We start from the raw sequence: 19,120 nt of genomic DNA, 5'->3' as shown, positions 1-19,120 counted from the left end.
GTATCCTACGCACGTACTTCCACACAAACAGTAGGTATCCTAATCACATACTTCCACACAAACAGTAGGTATCCTACGCACATACTTCCACACAAACAGTAGGTATCCTACACACATACTTCCACACAAACAGTAGGTATCCTAATCACATACTTCCACACAAACAGTAGGTATCCTACGCACGTACTTCCACACAAACAGTAGGTATCCTACGCACGTACTTCCACACAAACAGTAGGTATCCTACGCACGTACTTCCACACAAACAGTAGGTATCCTACACACATACTTCCACACAAACAGTAGGTATCCTACGCACGTACTTCCACACAAACAGTAGGTATCCTACGCACGTACTTCCACACAAACAGTAGGTATCCTACGCACGTACTTCCACACAAACAGTAGGTATCCTACGCACGTACTTCCACACAAACAGTAGGTGAGTTGTATCCTTCTCCGTAGTTCTCACCACTGTGTATCACTACCCACCCGACAGTTCCATTCCCCCGATATTAGGGAAACCTTGAGAAGTACTCCCTATGCTCTCATAGGTTCCTCAGAGACCTAGCCAGGTCGGTCCAAACACAGTTGAACTGTTCTCTGTTTTTTTTTCTTTGGCACACACATACAAGTTCAAATCCTAAGCTACACCTGCTCAGTCTGTTTTTCCACTATACAGATACATTGTTTAACCTAATTCCGACTAAAACTACACACATCATCAGATTATAATTTTGATTCTAATCAATTTTATACAGTTAAGGTTTCAGAGTGGAATTATTTTATCATTATCGTTCAACCATATACATTATTTTATCAAAAGGCAGGTTTTGTTAAATATTTACCAGTTATGTAGAACCTAATAGTTCCCACACCCACCCATCCGTAACCTAGAACTCCTTTAGTCTAGACATACCCATGACCGTACATTGCTTTGAGTTTAGGGTTTTGGTAACAGTTGGATATTCCTTTTATGATCATCTCTATCATGTCCATCAATGCCATGTTCATGCTCCCATGTGTATTGAAGGGTTTTATGTAGCTGTGTGTGATCTTTTAGTTCAGCATAGACCTCTTGTACCAGATTTCAGAATTGTCTAGTCTCTGTGCCTGTCAGACTTCCAACCCAGAACTGGTCCAAACTGGTCCAAACTGGTCCGTACCCGCAGCAGCAGATAGATTTGACAGGTGTGGCTCTACGAGTTTTACAACATCAAAGCAAATGTAAAAACACTAAACCATGATTAATTATTAAATAACATTCACCTTTTTAATGCTTTGTCTTCATGTGTTTAGTATAATGGCACTTGGCATGAATTGTTTTCTAGTTTTTAATTTGTAGGCTTGTTAAAGTAGTGCACACATACCAGGCAGTCAGACTACCAGCAGTTGATCAACACTGTCCAATGGCCTTAGGCCCTGTGCACATCCAAACACGACCAGGAACTGGATTGAATGAGCAGTTCAGAGAACAAAATGGACCCGTACACGGTTGGCTGCTCCCGAAGTGGAGTGTTAATCAGTCATCACACACCAGCCTGTAGTAGGGTCTTTATCAACAAACCTCCAGGTTTATATCCTCACGACACAGACGAGGGGCATGACACGGCTGCTGGACTAGTCCCATGTGTTAGACTCCCCCCAGATGGTCACGTGCCCCCCCCCATGGCAGAATGATGTCAAGGTATGTCATCCTGAGCCCTGAGGTGAATGGAAGGTAAGTCCAGTAGACGGTAAACAATGTTTTAATTATTTTTTATAAAGACTGAATTTTCCCAGAATGTTATTACTTATTCACACATGAATTGATATCTGTAATGGCTATTCTGTGAAGGTTGTAACAATAACACGATCACCCACATCTAACATGGCTACTCTGTGAAGGTTGTAACAATAACACTATCACCCACATCTAACATGGCTACTCTGTGAAGGTTGTGACTGATTTTAGTATGGCATCTGCTGATCTGCTCCATCTTTTGTATATACAATATTTTTGTAAATACTATTCTGAAAAGCTGTGTGTTTCTGCAGTTATACAGGCAGCCTTTTTGTCTTTCTTGCATGACTGACATGACTTGCTTCTCTTTTTAGATGCTGTGTCTGACATCACGTCTGCCTCCATGAAGCTCCTGGCCAGCTCTGAGATCGCTGCTGCCTCGGTAGCTGAGAGGAGGCTCATGCACGCCGTCCAACACCTAGAAGACCGGACTGAAGAATCCTCACTCGCTCCCGCCGAGGACATTCTAGATTCCCTGGAGGTTCCTGAAGCTAAGGTAAAGGAGGAAGTATTATCTGTGGAGGGGGAAGTGGCAGAAGCACCAGCTGCAGAAGTCTTGGAAACTGAAGAGCCCAAACCAGAAGAGGAGGCTGTTGTAGCTGCCCCTAATGTCACAGAGGAAGTGGTTGCTGAGGAGACCCCTGAGCCAGAGGAAGTGGTTGCGGAGGAGACCCCTGAGCCAGAGGAAGTAGTTCCGGTCGCCATAGAGGAAGCTCCAGCTGCTGTTGCAGAGGAGGAGACGGCTGCGGCTCCCCTAGAGGCCACAGAGCTCCCTGCCACTGTGGAAGCACCTGAGGCTGAGGCTTCTGCCGCTGTGGAAGCACCTGAGGCTGAGGCTTCTGCCGCTGTGGAAGCACCTGAGGCTGAGGCTTCTGCCGCTGTGGAAGCACCTGAGGCTGAGGCTTCTGCCGAGGAGGGACCAATAGTAGAGGAATTTTCCCCAGAAGAGGCTGCCCCAGTCGAAGAGGCTGCCCCAGTCGAAGAGGCTGCCCCAGTCGAAGAGGCTGCCCCAGTCGAAGAGGCTGCCCCAGTCGAAGAGGCTGCCCCAGTCGAAGAGGCTGCCCCAGTCGAAGAGGCTGCCCCAGTCGAAGAGGCAGCACCAGTCGAAGAGGCAGCACCAGTTGAGGCAGAGTTACCTGCAGCCGAAGAGGTAGCAGTAGTAGTAAAGGAAGCCCCAGTAGTAGAGGAAGCCCCAGTAGTAGAGGAAGCCCCAGTAGTAGAGGAAGCCCCAGTAGTAGAGGAAGCCCCAGTAGTAGAGGAAGCCCCAGTAGTAGAGGAAGCCCCAGAAATGGAGGAACCAGCAGCGGCAAAGGAGGCTGTGGAGACAGCCCAAGTGTCTGAGGATGAGGCGCTCGTCGTGGAGGCGGCGATGCTGGCAGCAGCCTCAGCCCTGGATGTCGAGGCAGTGGAGGCAGAGGCAGCCCCGGCTGAGGAAGTCAAGGAGGCCCTCTTCACTTCATGCCACCAATGTGAAGCCCCAGCTTCTGAGGCTGATGTGGCAGTCACCCCCATGGAGGTTGTAGAGGCTGCATCTGTGGGGGAATTAGAGGCTCCCCCTGCTGGTGTGGAGGAGGCAGTCGTCGAGGGTGAGGCAGTGGAGGTGACCGCAGAGGAGCGCGCCACCGATTGGCCTGCTGAGGTGACCGCAGAGGAGCGTGCCACCGATTGGCCTGCTGAGGTGACCGCAGAGGCAGTGGAGGAAGCCAAGGTGGAAGGTAAATCAGATCTCTACACTACTTCTTATGTGAGATTTTTAGTGTAGGTTTTTAATTATTATTATTTATTTTTTTACATATATTTAGAGTTAGGAAAAGGCAGACAATTTAGATTAATAATATTGCTTGTATTCTTTGAGTTAAGGGCCCTTTGGTCACTAACAACAGAGGACATGTTTAATTTTTATAATATTATTAATTAGGATAAAAAACAAATGTAAGACCCTGTCCAATACCACATATAATACAATACCTACTGTGGCCCGTTTCTGTCCCACCTTTACTATGCCAACAGGAGAGACTGCCAGGCCAGTAAAGAGGTCCTGCTCAGTGATGTGATAGTACAGAAGGTAAATAGAATGACACCAGCATAGAACTAGAATTAGAACTAGGACCACAGACGTTCCCATTCTAAACAACATTCCATTCGAATTTTGATCATGAAGTTTGATCATGTCATTAGAATTCTGTGCCCCTTCATAATTCCGTACATTCCGAATCTTTCACACAAGCAAATTACATTATTTCCACAGCTACTGTATGTCTGCTCAATTTATTCAAATTCTATGGACAGAACACATTGGCCCCAGCTAGCTAGTAGTTGCTAATGCTTGCATGTTGCATTACACATTGGCCCCAGCTAGCTAGTAGTTACTAATGCTTGCATGTTGCATTACACATTGGCCCCAGCTAGCTAGTAGTTGCTAATGCTTGCATGTTGCATTACACATTGGCCCCAGCTAGCTAGTAGTTGCTAATGCTTGCATGTTGCATTACACATTGGCCCCAGCTAGCTAGTAGTTGCTAATGCTTGCATGTTGCATTGCACATTGGCCCCAGCTAGCTAGTAGTTGCTAATGCTTGCATGTTGCATTACACATTGGCTTAGCTGCTAGGAAGGATACATGGATTTTCACTAAATACTGTTATTCTTTTTCCTCCCCAGGTGCACAGAGTATGAGCCTGATGTTGCTGACAGCCCAGTTCTGACTGGAGACCAGCGAGATGTGCCTTCTGGAACAGTCAACACCCACAGCTGTCAATCAAACAGGACGATCAACATAAAACACACACAGAATTAGAACTGGTTTGAATTGAATTCTAAAATTCTATTTAACTCATTATATATTTAAATGTTGTCTAATGACAACCGTTGTCAACCCGGTAACTACATTCCCGGTTCTCACTCAGTTTCCTGGTCTTGTATTATCCCCTACCCATGGTGAGGTGACACTTCTATAAGGGTTTGAAGTCTGACTTTATTCCTAGGTTCAGACCCAAATGACACCTTATACCCTATATAGTGCACTACTTTTGACCAGGGCCCGGGAGAATAGGGTGCCATTTGTGATGGGATATCAGCTGTTTCTCAGTACCACCCTGTTCCCCACGGTGTCCCTGTTACCAAGCTGACGAAGACCACTTGAACGTATTCGAAGTTACTTGATAAATGATTGTGGACTTGACATTGCCTAATGAAATCTGACTAATTTTTTTTGGTTGATTCAATGAAATAAGATCTGAATTGTTGTATTAAACAGTAGGCCATTAGACAACATCTAGATGATTGTGTTCTTCAAAGACTGTTGAGTTAGTTATGCATGGAGTTTTTTTTATTCAATCAAGGAACATCTAGATTAAGTTGAGTTCTCAAGCCAGTAGACTGTTGGTAGACAGTGTTGTACCCATGTGATGTAAAAGTCCAATAAAAATGTATGTAATAGCTTTGCAGGTGGGGTTGGTTGGTGGGGTGGTTGTAGGGCTGGTTGGTGGGGTGGTTGTAGGGTTGGTTGTAGGGTTGGTTGATGGGGTGGTTGGTGGGGTGGTTGTAGGGTTGGTTGTAGGGTTGGTTGGTGGGGTGGTTGTAGGGTTGGTTGTAGGGTTGGTTGGTGGGGTGGTTGTAGGGTTGGTTGGTGGGGTGGTTGTAGGGTTGGTTGGTGGGGTGGTTGTAGGGTTGGTTGGTGGGGTGGTTGTAGGGTTGGTTGGTGGGGTGGTTGTAGGGTTGGTTGGTGGGGTGGTTGTAGGCTTGGTTGGTGGGGTGGTTGTAGGGTTGGTTGGTGGGGTGGTTGTAGGGTTGGTTGGTGGGGTTGGTTGTAGGGTTGGTTGGTGGGGTGGTTGGTGGGGTGGTTGTGTGTGACACAGTATGGAAAGACTAGTTGTCCAAACTATCCTATGGTTGGTTATATATTCATGTTGCTTGTGTATATTTTGTATAGAAAGACTAGTTTGAAGATCCAAACTAACACTATCCTGTCACTATAGCCATGTGTATATTTTGTATAGAAAGACTAGTTTGAAGATCCAAACTAACAATATCCTGTCACTTATTTAAGTCATTATGTAATTACTAAAAAAGTTACTATGATGTCATACTCAGAAACGTGTCATGTGTTGTATTTCTAAATGAAATGGAGCTTTAAACTTATTCAGAATGGACAAGTGGACTGTACACTCTTGACTTTGAACTTCATTGACATGATTCCAGATCTAATTATGAGACTCAATTTGGAGAGCCCTTTTTTTTAATGGATGAAATTATCAATTCAATAATTGTTTTATTATGTATAGTATCTGTTATTGTGAAGACAAATTCTTTGTAAATAAATAAAGGTGATTTTAAACTGTTTGGTTGTCCATGTAATTATTGTGACGTTTTTGTATACTACAGGATAAAACGACAACATTTGGGACAGTAGATGGAGCTCAACACTTCCATTCATTCTCCTTCAATCCGTTTGAATGGGTAACAGTCTCATTCAGCCGATGTTTATTGACATGTATTCATTAGTGACTGGATGGCTACATGACTAGTAGTAGTGACTAGTAGTAGTGACTGGATGGCTACATGACTAGTAGTAGTGACTAGTAGTAGTGACTGGATGGCTACATGACTAGTAGTAGTGACTAGTAGTAGTGACTGGATGGCTACATGACTAGTGGTAGTGACTAGTAGTAGTGACTGGATGGCTACATGACTAGTAGTAGTGACTAGTAGTAGTGACTGGATGGCTACATGACTAGTAGTAGTGACTAGTAGTAGTGACTGGATGGCTACATGACTAGTAGTAGTGACTAGTAGTAGTGACTGGATGGCTACATGACTAGTAGTAGTGACTAGTAGTAGTGACTGGATGGCTACATGACTAGTAGTAGTGACTAGTAGTAGTGACTGGATGGCTACATGACTAGTAGTAGTGACTAGTAGTAGTGACTGGATGGCTACATGACTAGTAGTAGTGACTAGTAGTAGTGACTGGATGGCTACATGACTAGTAGTAGTGACTAGTAGTCGTGACTAGCAGTAGTGACTAGTAGTAGTGACTAGCAGTAGTGCCTAGCAGTAGTGACTAGCAGTAGTGACTAGCAGCAGTGCAAAATGATTGACCAGCAGTAGTGCAAATTATATGTAAAGAAACGCACAGAGAGCGGGCATATCCTTCAGAAAATAATTTGATACACAACAGAGAAGTAAAGTTATTATATTTCAATGCTACGAAACATAACATCAGTAGTATAACAATTTTGGAAAATGTCGCAAAATATACATATGATACTATTTATGGGGAAGGCAGTTGCTGTTCTGCGTGACGTCACGGCCGGTGTGTCGTTTCTTTGACCCGAATCTCTCCTCCCAGCAACAACGAGTCCAGCCCCCTTGGAAAAAAAAACACCGTTTTATATATCGTTCAGAATAACATAGAAACGTGCTTTCACAACGACCAGAAACAACCAAATCCAAATCTAAGTGTAGCTAGTGTTACACTATGCGGCGTAGTGATCTGGGTCGCTCACAACAAACGGGCTGCTAGTTACCGTCAGCTAGCTTTGACGTTAGCACCGCTAGCTGGCTCTGTTCGGGAGGAGGTTACCGAGTGGCACAGGCAGCAGCTAGCGTTACCATTGTCTGTTGTTGACTCGGTCTGCCATCAGCAACCCCCTTTTGGACTGGGCAGAGGAGGCATTTCAAGGTAAGGAGAGTCTTGTAAACTATCCATATGCTAATTCTGCTAAACTATCTTAACAACAAGCTGGTAATCGTGAGTACCAGAACATATGCATGTTCGCTAACTAACTATAGAGAGGAGGGGGCGTCACAATTTAGCTAGCGTTAGTTAATAATGGTAACTAGTTAGCTAGTTGCTGTGGTTATTAAATAAATAAAGTATTTAATCAATGTTAATGTTTGAGAGCGAGAGAGAGGGCTCCAGGAAGTTACAGTAAAATGTCCCTCTAGTTAAGTTAGTCTCCCAGTGTTGTACATGTCGCCCTCAGTTGTGTTTAATACCATACATTTACACAGGCAATGCCCCTGGTAATCACCATTTAACCCCCTACAACCACAGTATACTATTGCCCAAGAGCAGGACTACACACAGCAGTAGTGTCGGCAATAGCTGCACAGGCGTCAGTGGGTTTTGTCAATCACTCGTAGCTACTCTGCTACATTTGATATCTGTGTCATTTATCAGACACTCTTTTCCAGAGCGACTTACAGTAAGTAGTGAGTGGATACATTTTCATATTTCATTTTCGTACATTATTAATAAGTTAATCAGACTAGATAAAACCAGACGTTGCTCTGTCTGTCTGACAGCAGCGTTATCTTGCCCCATATAAGACTATGGCGGCACTTGACATTTGGCCTGTAATAACCACAAGGTATTTGTGACGAGCTGCTAATGCAAACAAGCTGATAACTAACTAAATGAGAAGCGCTGGCCTAGAGTAACCTTTGAACCAGCGAGCTAGGCCCCGAAGGATAGTCATCTCACAAGTGAACAACGGTTTCAGCCTGGCACCAATGTCCTTGTTAGGCAACCAGTAACTAGAGTCCAACAGACACCGTTTCCACAGTGAAACTTGCAGTGTACCGACTGTTGAACAAAACGCGTAAGTTTACTTGAACATTACATATTGGGTGAATGTTTGGTTGGTTCCCAACAGGGGGGGTGGGAAACCAAGGTCTACTGGTGGGATGGACCCCAGGGTTACCATAGTGATATGAGAAGGGGTGGCGGGGGATGAATAAATGCTCACGGTGAGGGTTGGTCAAACTCTGGCACTGATAGGAGACTGTCCTTGTAGAGTAGCACACCACTGTATATATCTCCACCTGATAGGCTACTTCATCTTGGAGCCGTGCTGAGCACACAGTCTAGTCTACATCCATTCTCTCAGACACTGACTGGTATAAATAATATGACCTCTCAGACACAGACTGGTATAAATAATATGACCTCTCACTGACTGGTATAAATAATATGACCTCTCAGACTCTGACTGGTATAAATAATATGACCTCTCACTGACTGGTATAAATAATATGACCTCTCACTGACTGGTATACATAATATGACCTCTCAGACACTGACTGGTATAAATAATATGACCTCTCAGACACTGACTGGTATAAATAATATGACCTCTCAGACACTGACTGGTATAAATAATATGACCTCTCAGACACTGACTGGTATAAATAATATGACCTCTCAGACACTGACTGGTATAAATAATATGACCTCTCAGACACTGACTGGTATAAATAATATGACCTCTCTCTGACTGGTATAAATAATATGACCTCTCAGACACTGACTGGTATAAATAATATGACCTCTCACTGACTGGTATAAATAATATGACCTCTCACTGACTGGTATAAATAATATGACCTCTCACTGACTGGTATAAATAATATGACCTCTCAGACACTGACTGGTATAAATAATATGACCTCTCACTGACTGGTATAAATAATATGACCTCTCAGACACTGACTGGTATACATAATATGACCTCTCAGACACTGACTGGTATACATAATATGACCTCTCAGACACTGACTGGTATAAATAATATGACCTCTCAGACACTGACTGGTATAAATAATATGACCTCTCAGACACTGACTGGTATAAATAATATGACCTCTCAGACACTGACTGGTATAAATAATATGACCTCTCAGACACTGACTGGTATAAATAATATGACCTCTCAGACACTGACTGGTATAAATAATATGACCTCTCTCTGACTGGTATAAATAATATGACCTCTCAGACACTGACTGGTATAAATAATATGACCTCTCTCTGACTGGTATAAATAATATGACCTCTCAGACACTGACTGGTATAAATAATATGACCTCTCACTGACTGGTATAAATAATATGACCTCTCACTGACTGGTATAAATAATATGACCTCTCACTGACTGGTATAAATAATATGACCTCTCACTGACTCGTATAAATAATATGACCTCTCAGACACTGACTGGTATAAATAATATGACCTCTCAGACACTGACTGGTATAAATAATATGACCTCTCACTGACTGGTATAAATAATATGACCTCTCAGACACTGACTGGTATACATAATATGACCTCTCAGACACTGACTGGTATACATAATATGACCTCTCAGACACTGACTGGTATAAATAATATGACCTCTCTCTGACTGGTATAAATAATATGACCTCTCAGACACTGACTGGTATAAATAATATGACCTCTCACTGACTGGTATAAATAATATGACCTCTCACTGACTGGTATAAATAATATGACCTCTCACTGACTGGTATAAATAATATGACCTCTCAGACACTGACTGGTATAAATAATATGACCTCTCACTGACTGGTATACATAATATGACCTCTCAGACACTGACTGGTATAAATAATATGACCTCTCAGACACTGACTGGTATAAATAATATGACCTCTCACTGACTGGTATAAATAATATGACCTCTCAGACACTGACTGGTATAAATAATATGGCCTCTCACTGACTGGTGTAAATAATATGACCTCTCACTGACTGGTAAAAATAATATGACCTCTCAGACACTGACTGGTATTCATAATATGACCTCTCACTGACTGGTATAAATAATATGACCTCTCAGACACTGACTGGTATACATAATATGACCTCTCACTGACTGGTATACATAATATGACCTCTCACTGACTGGTATAAATAATATGACCTCTCAGACACTGAGTGGTATACATAATATGACCTCTCAGACACTGACTGGTATACATAATATGACCTCTCACTGACTGGTATAAATAATATGACCTCTCAGACACTGACTGGTATAAATAATATGACCTCTCACTGACTGGTATAAATAATATGACCTCTCAGACACTGACTGGTATAAATAATATGACCTCTCACTGACTGGTATAAATAATATGACCTCTCAGACACTGACTGGTATAAATAATATGACCTCTCACTGACTGGTATAAATAATATGACCTCTCAGACACTGACTGGTATAAATAATATGACCTCTCAGACACTAACTAGTATTAATAATATGACCTCTCAGACACTGACTGGTATAAATAATATGACCTCTCTCTGACTGGTATAAATAATATGACCTCTCAGACACTGACTGGTATAAATAATATGACCTCTCTCTGACTGGTTATAAATAATATGACCTCTCAGACACTGTCTGGTATACATAATATGACCTCTCACTGACTGGTATACATAATATGACCTCTCACTGACTGGTATAAATAATATGACCTCTCAGACACTGACTGGTATACATAATATGACCTCTCAGACACTGACTGGTATACATAATATGACCTCTCAGACACTGACTGGTATACATAATATGACCTCAGACACTGACTGGTATACATAATATGACCTCTCAGACACTGACTGGTATACATAATATGACCTCTCACTGACTGGTATAAATAATATGACCTCTCAGACACTGACTGGTATAAATAATATGACCTCTCACTGACTGGTATAAATAATATGACCTCTCAGACACTGACTGGTATAAATAATATGACCTCTCATTGACTGGTATAAATAATATGACCTCTCAGACACTGACTGGTATTAATAATATGACCTCTCACTGACTGGTATAAATAATATGACCTCTCAGACACTGACTGGTATAAATAATATGACCTCTCAGACACTGACTGGTATAAATAATATGACCTCTCACTGACTGGTATAAATAATATGACCTCTCAGACACTGACTGGTATTAATAATATGACCTCTCAGACACTGACTGGTATAAATAATATGACCTCTCTCTGACTGGTTATAAATAATATTAACTTTCAGACACTGTCTGGTATAAATAATATGACCTCTCACTGACTGGTATGAATAATATGATCTCTCTCTGACTGGTATAAATAATATGACCTCTCAGACACTGACTGGTATAAATAATATGACCTCTCAGACACTGACTGGTATAAATAATATGACCTCTCAGACACTGACTGGTATAAATAATATGACCTCTCAGACACTGACTGGTATAAATAATGACCTCTCAGACACTGACTGGTATAAATAATATGACCTCTCAGACACTGACTGGTATAAATAATATGACCTCTCAGACACTGACTGGTATAAATAATATGACCTCTCAGACACTGACTGGTATAAATAATATGACCTCTCAGACACTGACTGGTATAAATAATATGACCTCTCAGACACTGACTGGTATAAATAATATGACCTCTCAGTCACTGACTGGTATGAATAATATGACCTCTCACTGACTGGTATAAATAATATGACCTCTCACTGACTGGTATAAATAATATGACCTCTCAGACACTGACTGGTATAAATAATATGACCTCTCACTGACTGGTATAAATAATATGACCTCTCAGACACTGACTGGTATAAATAATATGACCTCTCAGACACTGACTGGTATAAATAATATGACCTCTCAGACACTGACTGGTATAAATAATATGACCTCTCAGACACTGACTGGTATAAATAATATGACCTCTCACTGACTGGTATAAATAATATGACCTCTCAGACACTGACTGGTATAAATAATATGACCTCTCAGACACTGACTGGTATAAATAATATGACCTCTCAGACACTGACTGGTATAAATAATATGACCTCTCAGACACTGACTGGTATAAATAATATGACCTCTCAGACACTGACTGGTATAAATAATATGAACTCTCAGACACTGACTGGTATACATAATATGAACTCTCACTGACTGGTATAAATAATATGACAGTTGATGGTGAATGACTGCTAGTGTCTGTCTGTAACTGTTGATGTTGCTGTGGAAGATGTTATAGTTGATGATGAATAACTGCTAGTGTTTGTCTGTGGGTGTGTGAGATCATCTAATGTTGGCCTGTGTGTGTGCACTTTAGGTCATCTTAGCCTAAAGTGTGCGCGAGAGTGAGGGCAGGGCACAAGGCAGGGCGTTGTATCTTTAGCAACTAGCCTCAGTCTGAACAAAAGCTCTGTTTGTTGCAGTATCATGTGACGCTGTGTGTGTTCCACCCTCATCATGTGATCTGGGGGCAGGGCTCACACTCTCAAAGTGCTGAGTCTCTCTGAGGCTCACTCTCTTTCCACCGCATGGAGAAGACGGATGAGAGGAGAGAGGGATGGAAAGAGAGGAGGATAGAGGGATGGGAAGAGAGAGAGATGGAAGGAAGAGAGGTTACAGAGAAATGGAGTCAAGGAGAATGGTTCTGCAATGCAGCAAGGCCACATTCTCTCTCTCTCTCTCTCTCTCTCTGTCTCTCTCTTCTTTGTATCACTACTTGTTTATTTAGCTTGTTGAAAGACAGTCAAACAAAGCTCCTACCATTTTCTAGATGTCATGGATGAATCAACAGCAGGAGTAAGTCAGAATGTTGCGGGATTCCTCGGAATGTTGGATACTTGTATGGAATGTTGGATACTTGTGTGGAATGTTGGATACTTGTGTGGAATGTTGGATACTTGTGTGGAATGTTGGATACTTGTGTGGAATGTTGGATACTTGTGTGGAATGTTGGATACTTGTGTGGAATGTTGGAATCCTTCTCATATTGGATCCAGTCTGGGGATGAATGTGCAGGGTTCAGATTGAGCATGTGGAGCAGGTCATGAGACTGTGACTGTATCTAAACCTGCTCTCTCTGTTCCATGGTGTTCCTTGGTAAGTAGCCTGTCTGAGGAACGTTTGCAGTGGTTGTGTGGCTCCTCTGTATCTTGTATGGTGAAGATGTTGGCTTTCGATAGACGTTGGAATGACAGGACTTTGGAGTGAGTGATACATTACATAAAGAGAATGTAGGTTATATGGATAGGCGTTCACTAGTGTTTTTATGCCAGTAGTCCAAACTAATCACGCTAGCTTTGGAAACTAAGAACTACAGTTTGGTGGGTTATTTTTTTGCCTGTCTTTTGTTGACTTGTAGGGTTTGGAACTGTTGTGTACTTCTGTGGTGACATGGCAGTCTCTCTTGACCAGCCTGTAATTCTGGTTTCACTGTTGAAGGTCTTGTTTGAGACTTGTTTAGTCTGCTGTGTGTGTGTGTGTGTGTGTGTAAGGCCGTCATACCTGTGTTTATCCCACATTAACTAGCTACAAAGAATATGCTACTCCGTTCCAGTATTGCTTTGAACAAAGGAACATCGGGTGCAGCAGCTGTCAGGGAATGTTTGTGTTTGTGGACTTTGATATCATGTTTATGAAACAACTACAGCTGGCGCCACTGCATTTCCTATGTTTCTGGGAGAGGGAGAGGGAGGTAATGGGAGAGAGGGAGAGGGAGGTAATGGGAGAGAGGGAGAGGTAATGAGAGAGAGAGAGAGGGAGGGAGTGGGAGGTAATGGGAGAGAGGGAGGGGGAGGTAATGAGGGAGGGGGAGGTAATGGGAGAGAGGGAGAGGGAGGTAATGGGAGAGAGGGAGAGGTAATGAGAGAGAGAGAGAGAGAGGGAGGGAGTGGGAGGTAATGGGAGAGAGGGAGGGGGAGGTAATGAGGGAGGGGGAGGTAATGGGAGAGAGGGAGAGGTAATGAGAGAGAGGGAGGGGGAGGTAATGAGGGAGGGGGAGGTAATGAGAGAGAGGGATGGAGTGGGAGGTAATGAGAGAGAGGGATGGAGTGGGAGGTAATGGGAGAGAGGGAGTGGAAGGTAATGGGAGAGAGGGAGGTAGAGAGGGAGGGAGTGGGAGGTAATGGGAGAGAGAGGGAGGGAGGGGGAGGTAATGGGGGGGAGGTAATGGGAGAGGGAGAGAGGGAGGGGGAGGTAATGGGAGAGAGGGAGAGGGAGTGGGAGGTAATGGGAGGGGGAGGTAATGGGAGAGAGGGAGGGGGAGGTAATGGGAGAGAGGGAGTGGGAGGTAATGGGAGAGAGGGAGTGGGAGGTAATGGGAGAGAGGGAGTGGGAGGTAATGGGAGAGAGGGAGTGGGAGGTAATGGGAGAGAGAGAGAGGGAGTGGGAGGTAATGGGAGAGGGAGGGGGAGGTAATGGGAGAGAGGGAGAGGGAGGGGGAGGTAATGGGAGAGAGAGGGAGGGAGGGGGAGGTAATAGGAGAGAGGGAGGGGGAGGTAATGGGAGAGAGGGAGGGGGAGGTAATGGGAGAGAGAGGGAGGGAGTGGGAGGTAATGGGAGAGAGGGAGTGGGAGGTAATGGGAGCGAGGGAGAGGGAGTGGGAGGCAATGGGGGAGAGGGAGTGGGAGGCAATGGGGGAGAGGGAGTGGGAGGCAATGGGAGAGAGGGAGTGGGAGGCAATGGGAGAGAGGGAGTGGGAGGCAATGGGAGAGAGGGAGTGGGAGGTAATGGGGGAGAGGGAGTGGGAGAGATCATCCTTCAGCTGGTTTGTGATTTGCTGATGTCATCCTTTCCTTGACTGTTATCTTAGTGTCAACGTTTTCCACCAGCCTTGGGCCAGAGTGGAAAGAAACTTGTGGATGTTGCAGCCCTCAAGGATGCAGACCTGTGTGCTTTAACAATCACACACTATGTTGCTTGGATGATGGGGCTGCACATTCCAAGGTCTTGACATGTCACTGTGTGACCAGGCAACTTCCACTGCACTGCCCACATGCACAGTTGTGCACGCTCACTCACTCACTCAGCCAGTCACTCAGTCACTCACTCAGTCACTCACTCAGTCACTCACTCAGTCACTCACTCAGTCACTCAGTCACTCACTCACTCACTCAGTCACTCAGTCACTCACTCACTCACTCACTCAGTCACTCACTCAGTCACTCACTCAGTCACTCACTCAGTCACTCACTCAGTCACTCAGTCACTCACTCACTCACTCAGTCACTCAGTCACTCAGTCACTCAGTCACTCAGTCACTCAGTCACTCAGTCACTCACTCACTCACTCACTCACTCACTCACTCACTCACTCACTCACTCACTCAGGGAGTAGGAGTAGGGAACACCAGCCCTGTCCTCTACATTACAGTAGGGAACACCAGCCCTGTCCTCTACATTACAGTAGGGAACACCAGCCCTGTCCTCTACATTACAGTAGGGAACACCAGCCCTGTCCTCTACATTACAGTAGGGAACACCAGCCTGTCCTCTATATTACAGTAGGGAACACCAGCCCTGTCCTCTACATTACAGTAGGGAACACCAGCCCTGTCCTCTACATTACAGTAGGGAACACCAGCCCTGTCTTCTACATTACAGTAGGGAACACCAGCCCTGTCCTCTACATTACAGTAGGGAACACCAGCCCTGTCTTCTACATTACAGTAGGGAACACCAGCCTTGTCCTCTACATTACATTAGGGTACACCAGCCCTGTCCTCTACATTACAGTAGGGAACACCAGCCCTGTCCTCTACATTACAGTAGGGAACACCAGCCCTGTCCTCTACATTACAGTAGGGAACACCAGCCCTGTCCTCTACATTACAGTAGGGAACACCAGCCCTGTCCTCTACATTACAGTAGGGAACACCAGCCCTGTCCTCTACATTACAGTAGGGAACACCAGCCCTGTCCTCTACATTACAGTAGGGAACACCAGCCCTGTCCTCTACATTACAGTAGGGAACACAGGACAGTTGTTATGTTTAGGTATTGACCTGTCCTGTGTCAAACAGAGGGAACAGTCGTTATGTTTTGGTATTGACCTGTCCTGTGTCAAACAGAGGGAACAGTCATTATGTTTTGGTATTGACCTGTCCTGTATCAGAGGAGGGAACAGTCATTATGTTTTGGTATTGACCTGTCCTGTATCAGAGGAGGGAACAGTCATTATGTTTTGGTATCGACCTGTCCTGTATCAGAAGAGGGAACAGTCATTATGTTTTGGTATTGACCTGTCCTGTATCAGAGGGAACAGTCGTTATGTTTTGGTATCGACCTGTCCTGTATCAGAAGAGGGAACAGTCATTATGTTTTGGTATTGACCTGTCCTGTATCAGAGGGTACAGTCATTATGTTTTGGTATTGACCTGTCCTGTATCAGAGAAGGGAACAGTCGTTATGTTTTGGTATTGACCTGTCCTGTATCAGAGGAGGGAACAGTCATTATGTTTTGGTATTGACCTGTCCTGTATCAGAGAGAACAGTCATTATGTTTTGGTATTGACCTGTCCTGTATCAGAGGGAACAGTCATTATGTTTTGGTATTGACCTGTCCTGTATCAGAAGAGGGAACAGTCATTATGTTTTGGTATTGACCTGTCCTGTATCAGAGGGAACAGTCATTATGTTTTGGTATTGACCTGTCCTGTATCAGAGGAGGGAACAGTCATTATGTTTTGGTATTGACCTGTCCTGTGTCAGAGGAGGGAACAGTCATTATGTTTTGGTATCGACCTGTCCTGTATCAGAGGAGGAGGGAACAGTCATTATGTTTTGGTATTGACCTGTCCTGTATCAGAGGGAACAGTCGTTATGTTTTGGTATTGACCTGTCCTGTATCAGAGGAGGGAACAGTCATTATGTTTTGGTATTGACCTGTCCTGTATCAGAGGGAACAGTCGTTATGTTTTGGTATTGACCTGTCCTGTATCAGAGGAGGAGGAAACAGTCGTTAAGTTTTGGTATTGACCTGTCCTGTATCAGAGGAGGAGGGAACAGTCGTTATGTCTTGGTATTGACCTGTCCTGTATCAGAGGGAACAGTCGTTATGTTTTGGTATTGACCTGTCCTGTATCAGAGGAGGAGGGAACAGTCGTTATGTTTTGGTATTGACCTGTCCTGTATCAGAGGAGGGAACAGTCATTATGTCTTGGTATTGACCTGTCCTGTATCAGAGGAGGGAACAGTCATTATGTCTTGGTATTGACCTGTCCTGTATCAGAGGAGGGAACAGTCATTATGTTTTGGTATTGACCTGTCCTGTATCAGAGGGAACAGTCATTATGTTTTGGTATTGACCTGTCCTGTATCAGAGAGAACAGTCATTATGTTTTGGTATCGACCTGTCCTGTATCAGAGAGAACAGTCATTATGTTTTGGTATTGACCTGTCCTGTATCAGAGGAGGGAACAGTCATTATGTTTTGGTATTGACCTGTCCTGTATCAGAGGGAACAGTCATTATGTTTTGGTATTGACCTGTCCTGTATCAGAGGAGGGAACAGTCATTATGTTTTGGTATTGACCTGTCCTGTATCAGAGGAGGGAACAGTCATTATGTTTTGGTATTGACCTGTCCTGTATCAGGAGGGAACAGTCGTTATGTTTTGGTTTTGACCTGTCCTGTATCAGAGAGAACAGTCAATATGTTTTGGTATTGACCTGTCCTATATCAGAGGGAACAGTCATTATGTTTTGGTATTGACCTGTCCTGTATCAGAGGGAACAGTCATTATGTTTTGGTATTGACCTGTCCAGTATCAGAGGGAACAGTCAATATGTTTTGGTATTGACCTGTCCTGTATCAGAGGGAACAGTCATTATGTTTTGGTATTGACCTGTCCTGTATCAGAGGGAACAGTTATTATGTTTTGGTATTGACCTGTCCTGTATCAGAGGAGGGAACAGTCATTATGTTTTGGTATTGACCTGTCCTGTATCAGGGAGAACAGTCATTATGTTTTGGTATTGACCTGTCCTGTATCAGAGGGAACAGTCATTATGTTTTGGTATTGACCTGTCCTGTATCAGAGGAGGGAACAGTCGTTATGTTTTGGTATTGACCTGTCCAGTATCAGAGGAGGAGGGAACAGTCATTATGTTTTGGTATTGACCTGTCCTGTATCAAACAGAGGGAACAGTCATTATGTTTTGGTATTGACCTGTCCTGTATCAGAGGGAACAGTCATTATGTTTTGGTATTGACCTGTCCTGTATGAGAGGAGGGAACAGTCGTTATGTTTTGGTATTGACCTGTCCTGTATCAGAGGGAACAGTCATTATGTTTTGGTATTGACCTGTCCTGTATGAGAGGAGGGAACAGTCATTATGTTTTGGTATTGACCTGTCCTGTATCAGAGGAGGGAACAGTCATTATGTTTTGGTATTGACCTGTCCTGTATCAGAGGGAACAGTCATTATGTTTTGGTATTGACCTGTCCTGTATCAGAGGGAACAGTCATTATGTTTTGGTATTGACCTGTCCTGTACCAGAGGGAACAGTCGTTATGTTTTGGTATTGACCTGTCCTGTATGAGAGGAGGGAACAGTCGTTATGTTTTGGTATTGACCTGTCCTGTATCAGAGGAGGGAACAGTCGTTATGTTTTGGTATTGACCTGTCCTGTATCAAACAGAGGGAACAGTCATTATGTTTTGGTATTGACCTGTCCTGTATCAGAGGGAACAG

At 43.8% G+C, this 19,120-nt stretch overlaps 2 protein-coding genes across 5 annotated transcripts in view; both read left to right on the top strand.

The window, feature by feature from the left end:
* Positions 1-530: 530 nt before the first annotated feature.
* On the top strand, positions 531-5,270 carry LOC110510695 (fibrous sheath CABYR-binding protein-like). Of its 2 annotated transcripts, XM_036971899.1 has the most exons (3): positions 531-3,498; positions 3,794-3,848; positions 4,445-5,270. In XM_036971899.1, the coding sequence occupies exons 1-2, from the start codon at positions 2,127-2,129 to the stop codon at positions 3,835-3,837; spliced, it is 1,416 nt and encodes a 471-aa protein (XP_036827794.1). In that variant the 5' UTR covers positions 531-2,126; the 3' UTR covers positions 3,838-3,848; positions 4,445-5,270. The 2 variants fall into 2 exon arrangements, with proteins under 2 accessions (XP_036827794.1, XP_036827795.1); XM_036971900.1 differs by lacking the exon at positions 3,794-3,848.
* A 1,840-nt stretch (positions 5,271-7,110) lies between these two features.
* The window catches only part of LOC110503431 (ETS-related transcription factor Elf-2), a 46,911-nt gene continuing 34,901 nt past the window's right edge, over positions 7,111-19,120 (top strand). The window contains exon 1 of one of the 3 annotated variants that reach the window (XM_036971921.1): positions 7,111-7,466. The gene's annotated coding sequence lies outside the window, so the exon portion shown is untranslated. Of the gene's footprint in view, positions 7,467-12,962; positions 13,228-19,120 lie in introns of those variants that run through there. The other 2 variants (XM_036971919.1, XM_036971920.1) reach the window with 2 other exon arrangements.

Source organism: Oncorhynchus mykiss, unplaced genomic scaffold, assembly GCF_013265735.2.
Source record: "Oncorhynchus mykiss isolate Arlee unplaced genomic scaffold, USDA_OmykA_1.1 un_scaffold_85, whole genome shotgun sequence".
Taxonomy (NCBI): Eukaryota; Metazoa; Chordata; class Actinopteri; order Salmoniformes; family Salmonidae; genus Oncorhynchus; species Oncorhynchus mykiss.
Note: the sequence above shows the minus strand (reverse complement) of the source record. Positions and strands in the feature narration are given on the sequence as shown.

Coding starts and splice junctions, on each gene's coding strand:
- LOC110510695 (XM_036971900.1), top strand. CDS start 2,127: ATGAAGCTCCTGGCCAGCTCTGAGATCGCTGCTGCCTCGGTAGCTGAG. Junction 3,499..4,444: donor GGAGGAAGCCAAGGTGGAAG/GTAAATCAGATC, acceptor TTTCCTCCCCAG/GTGCACAGAGTATGAGCCTG.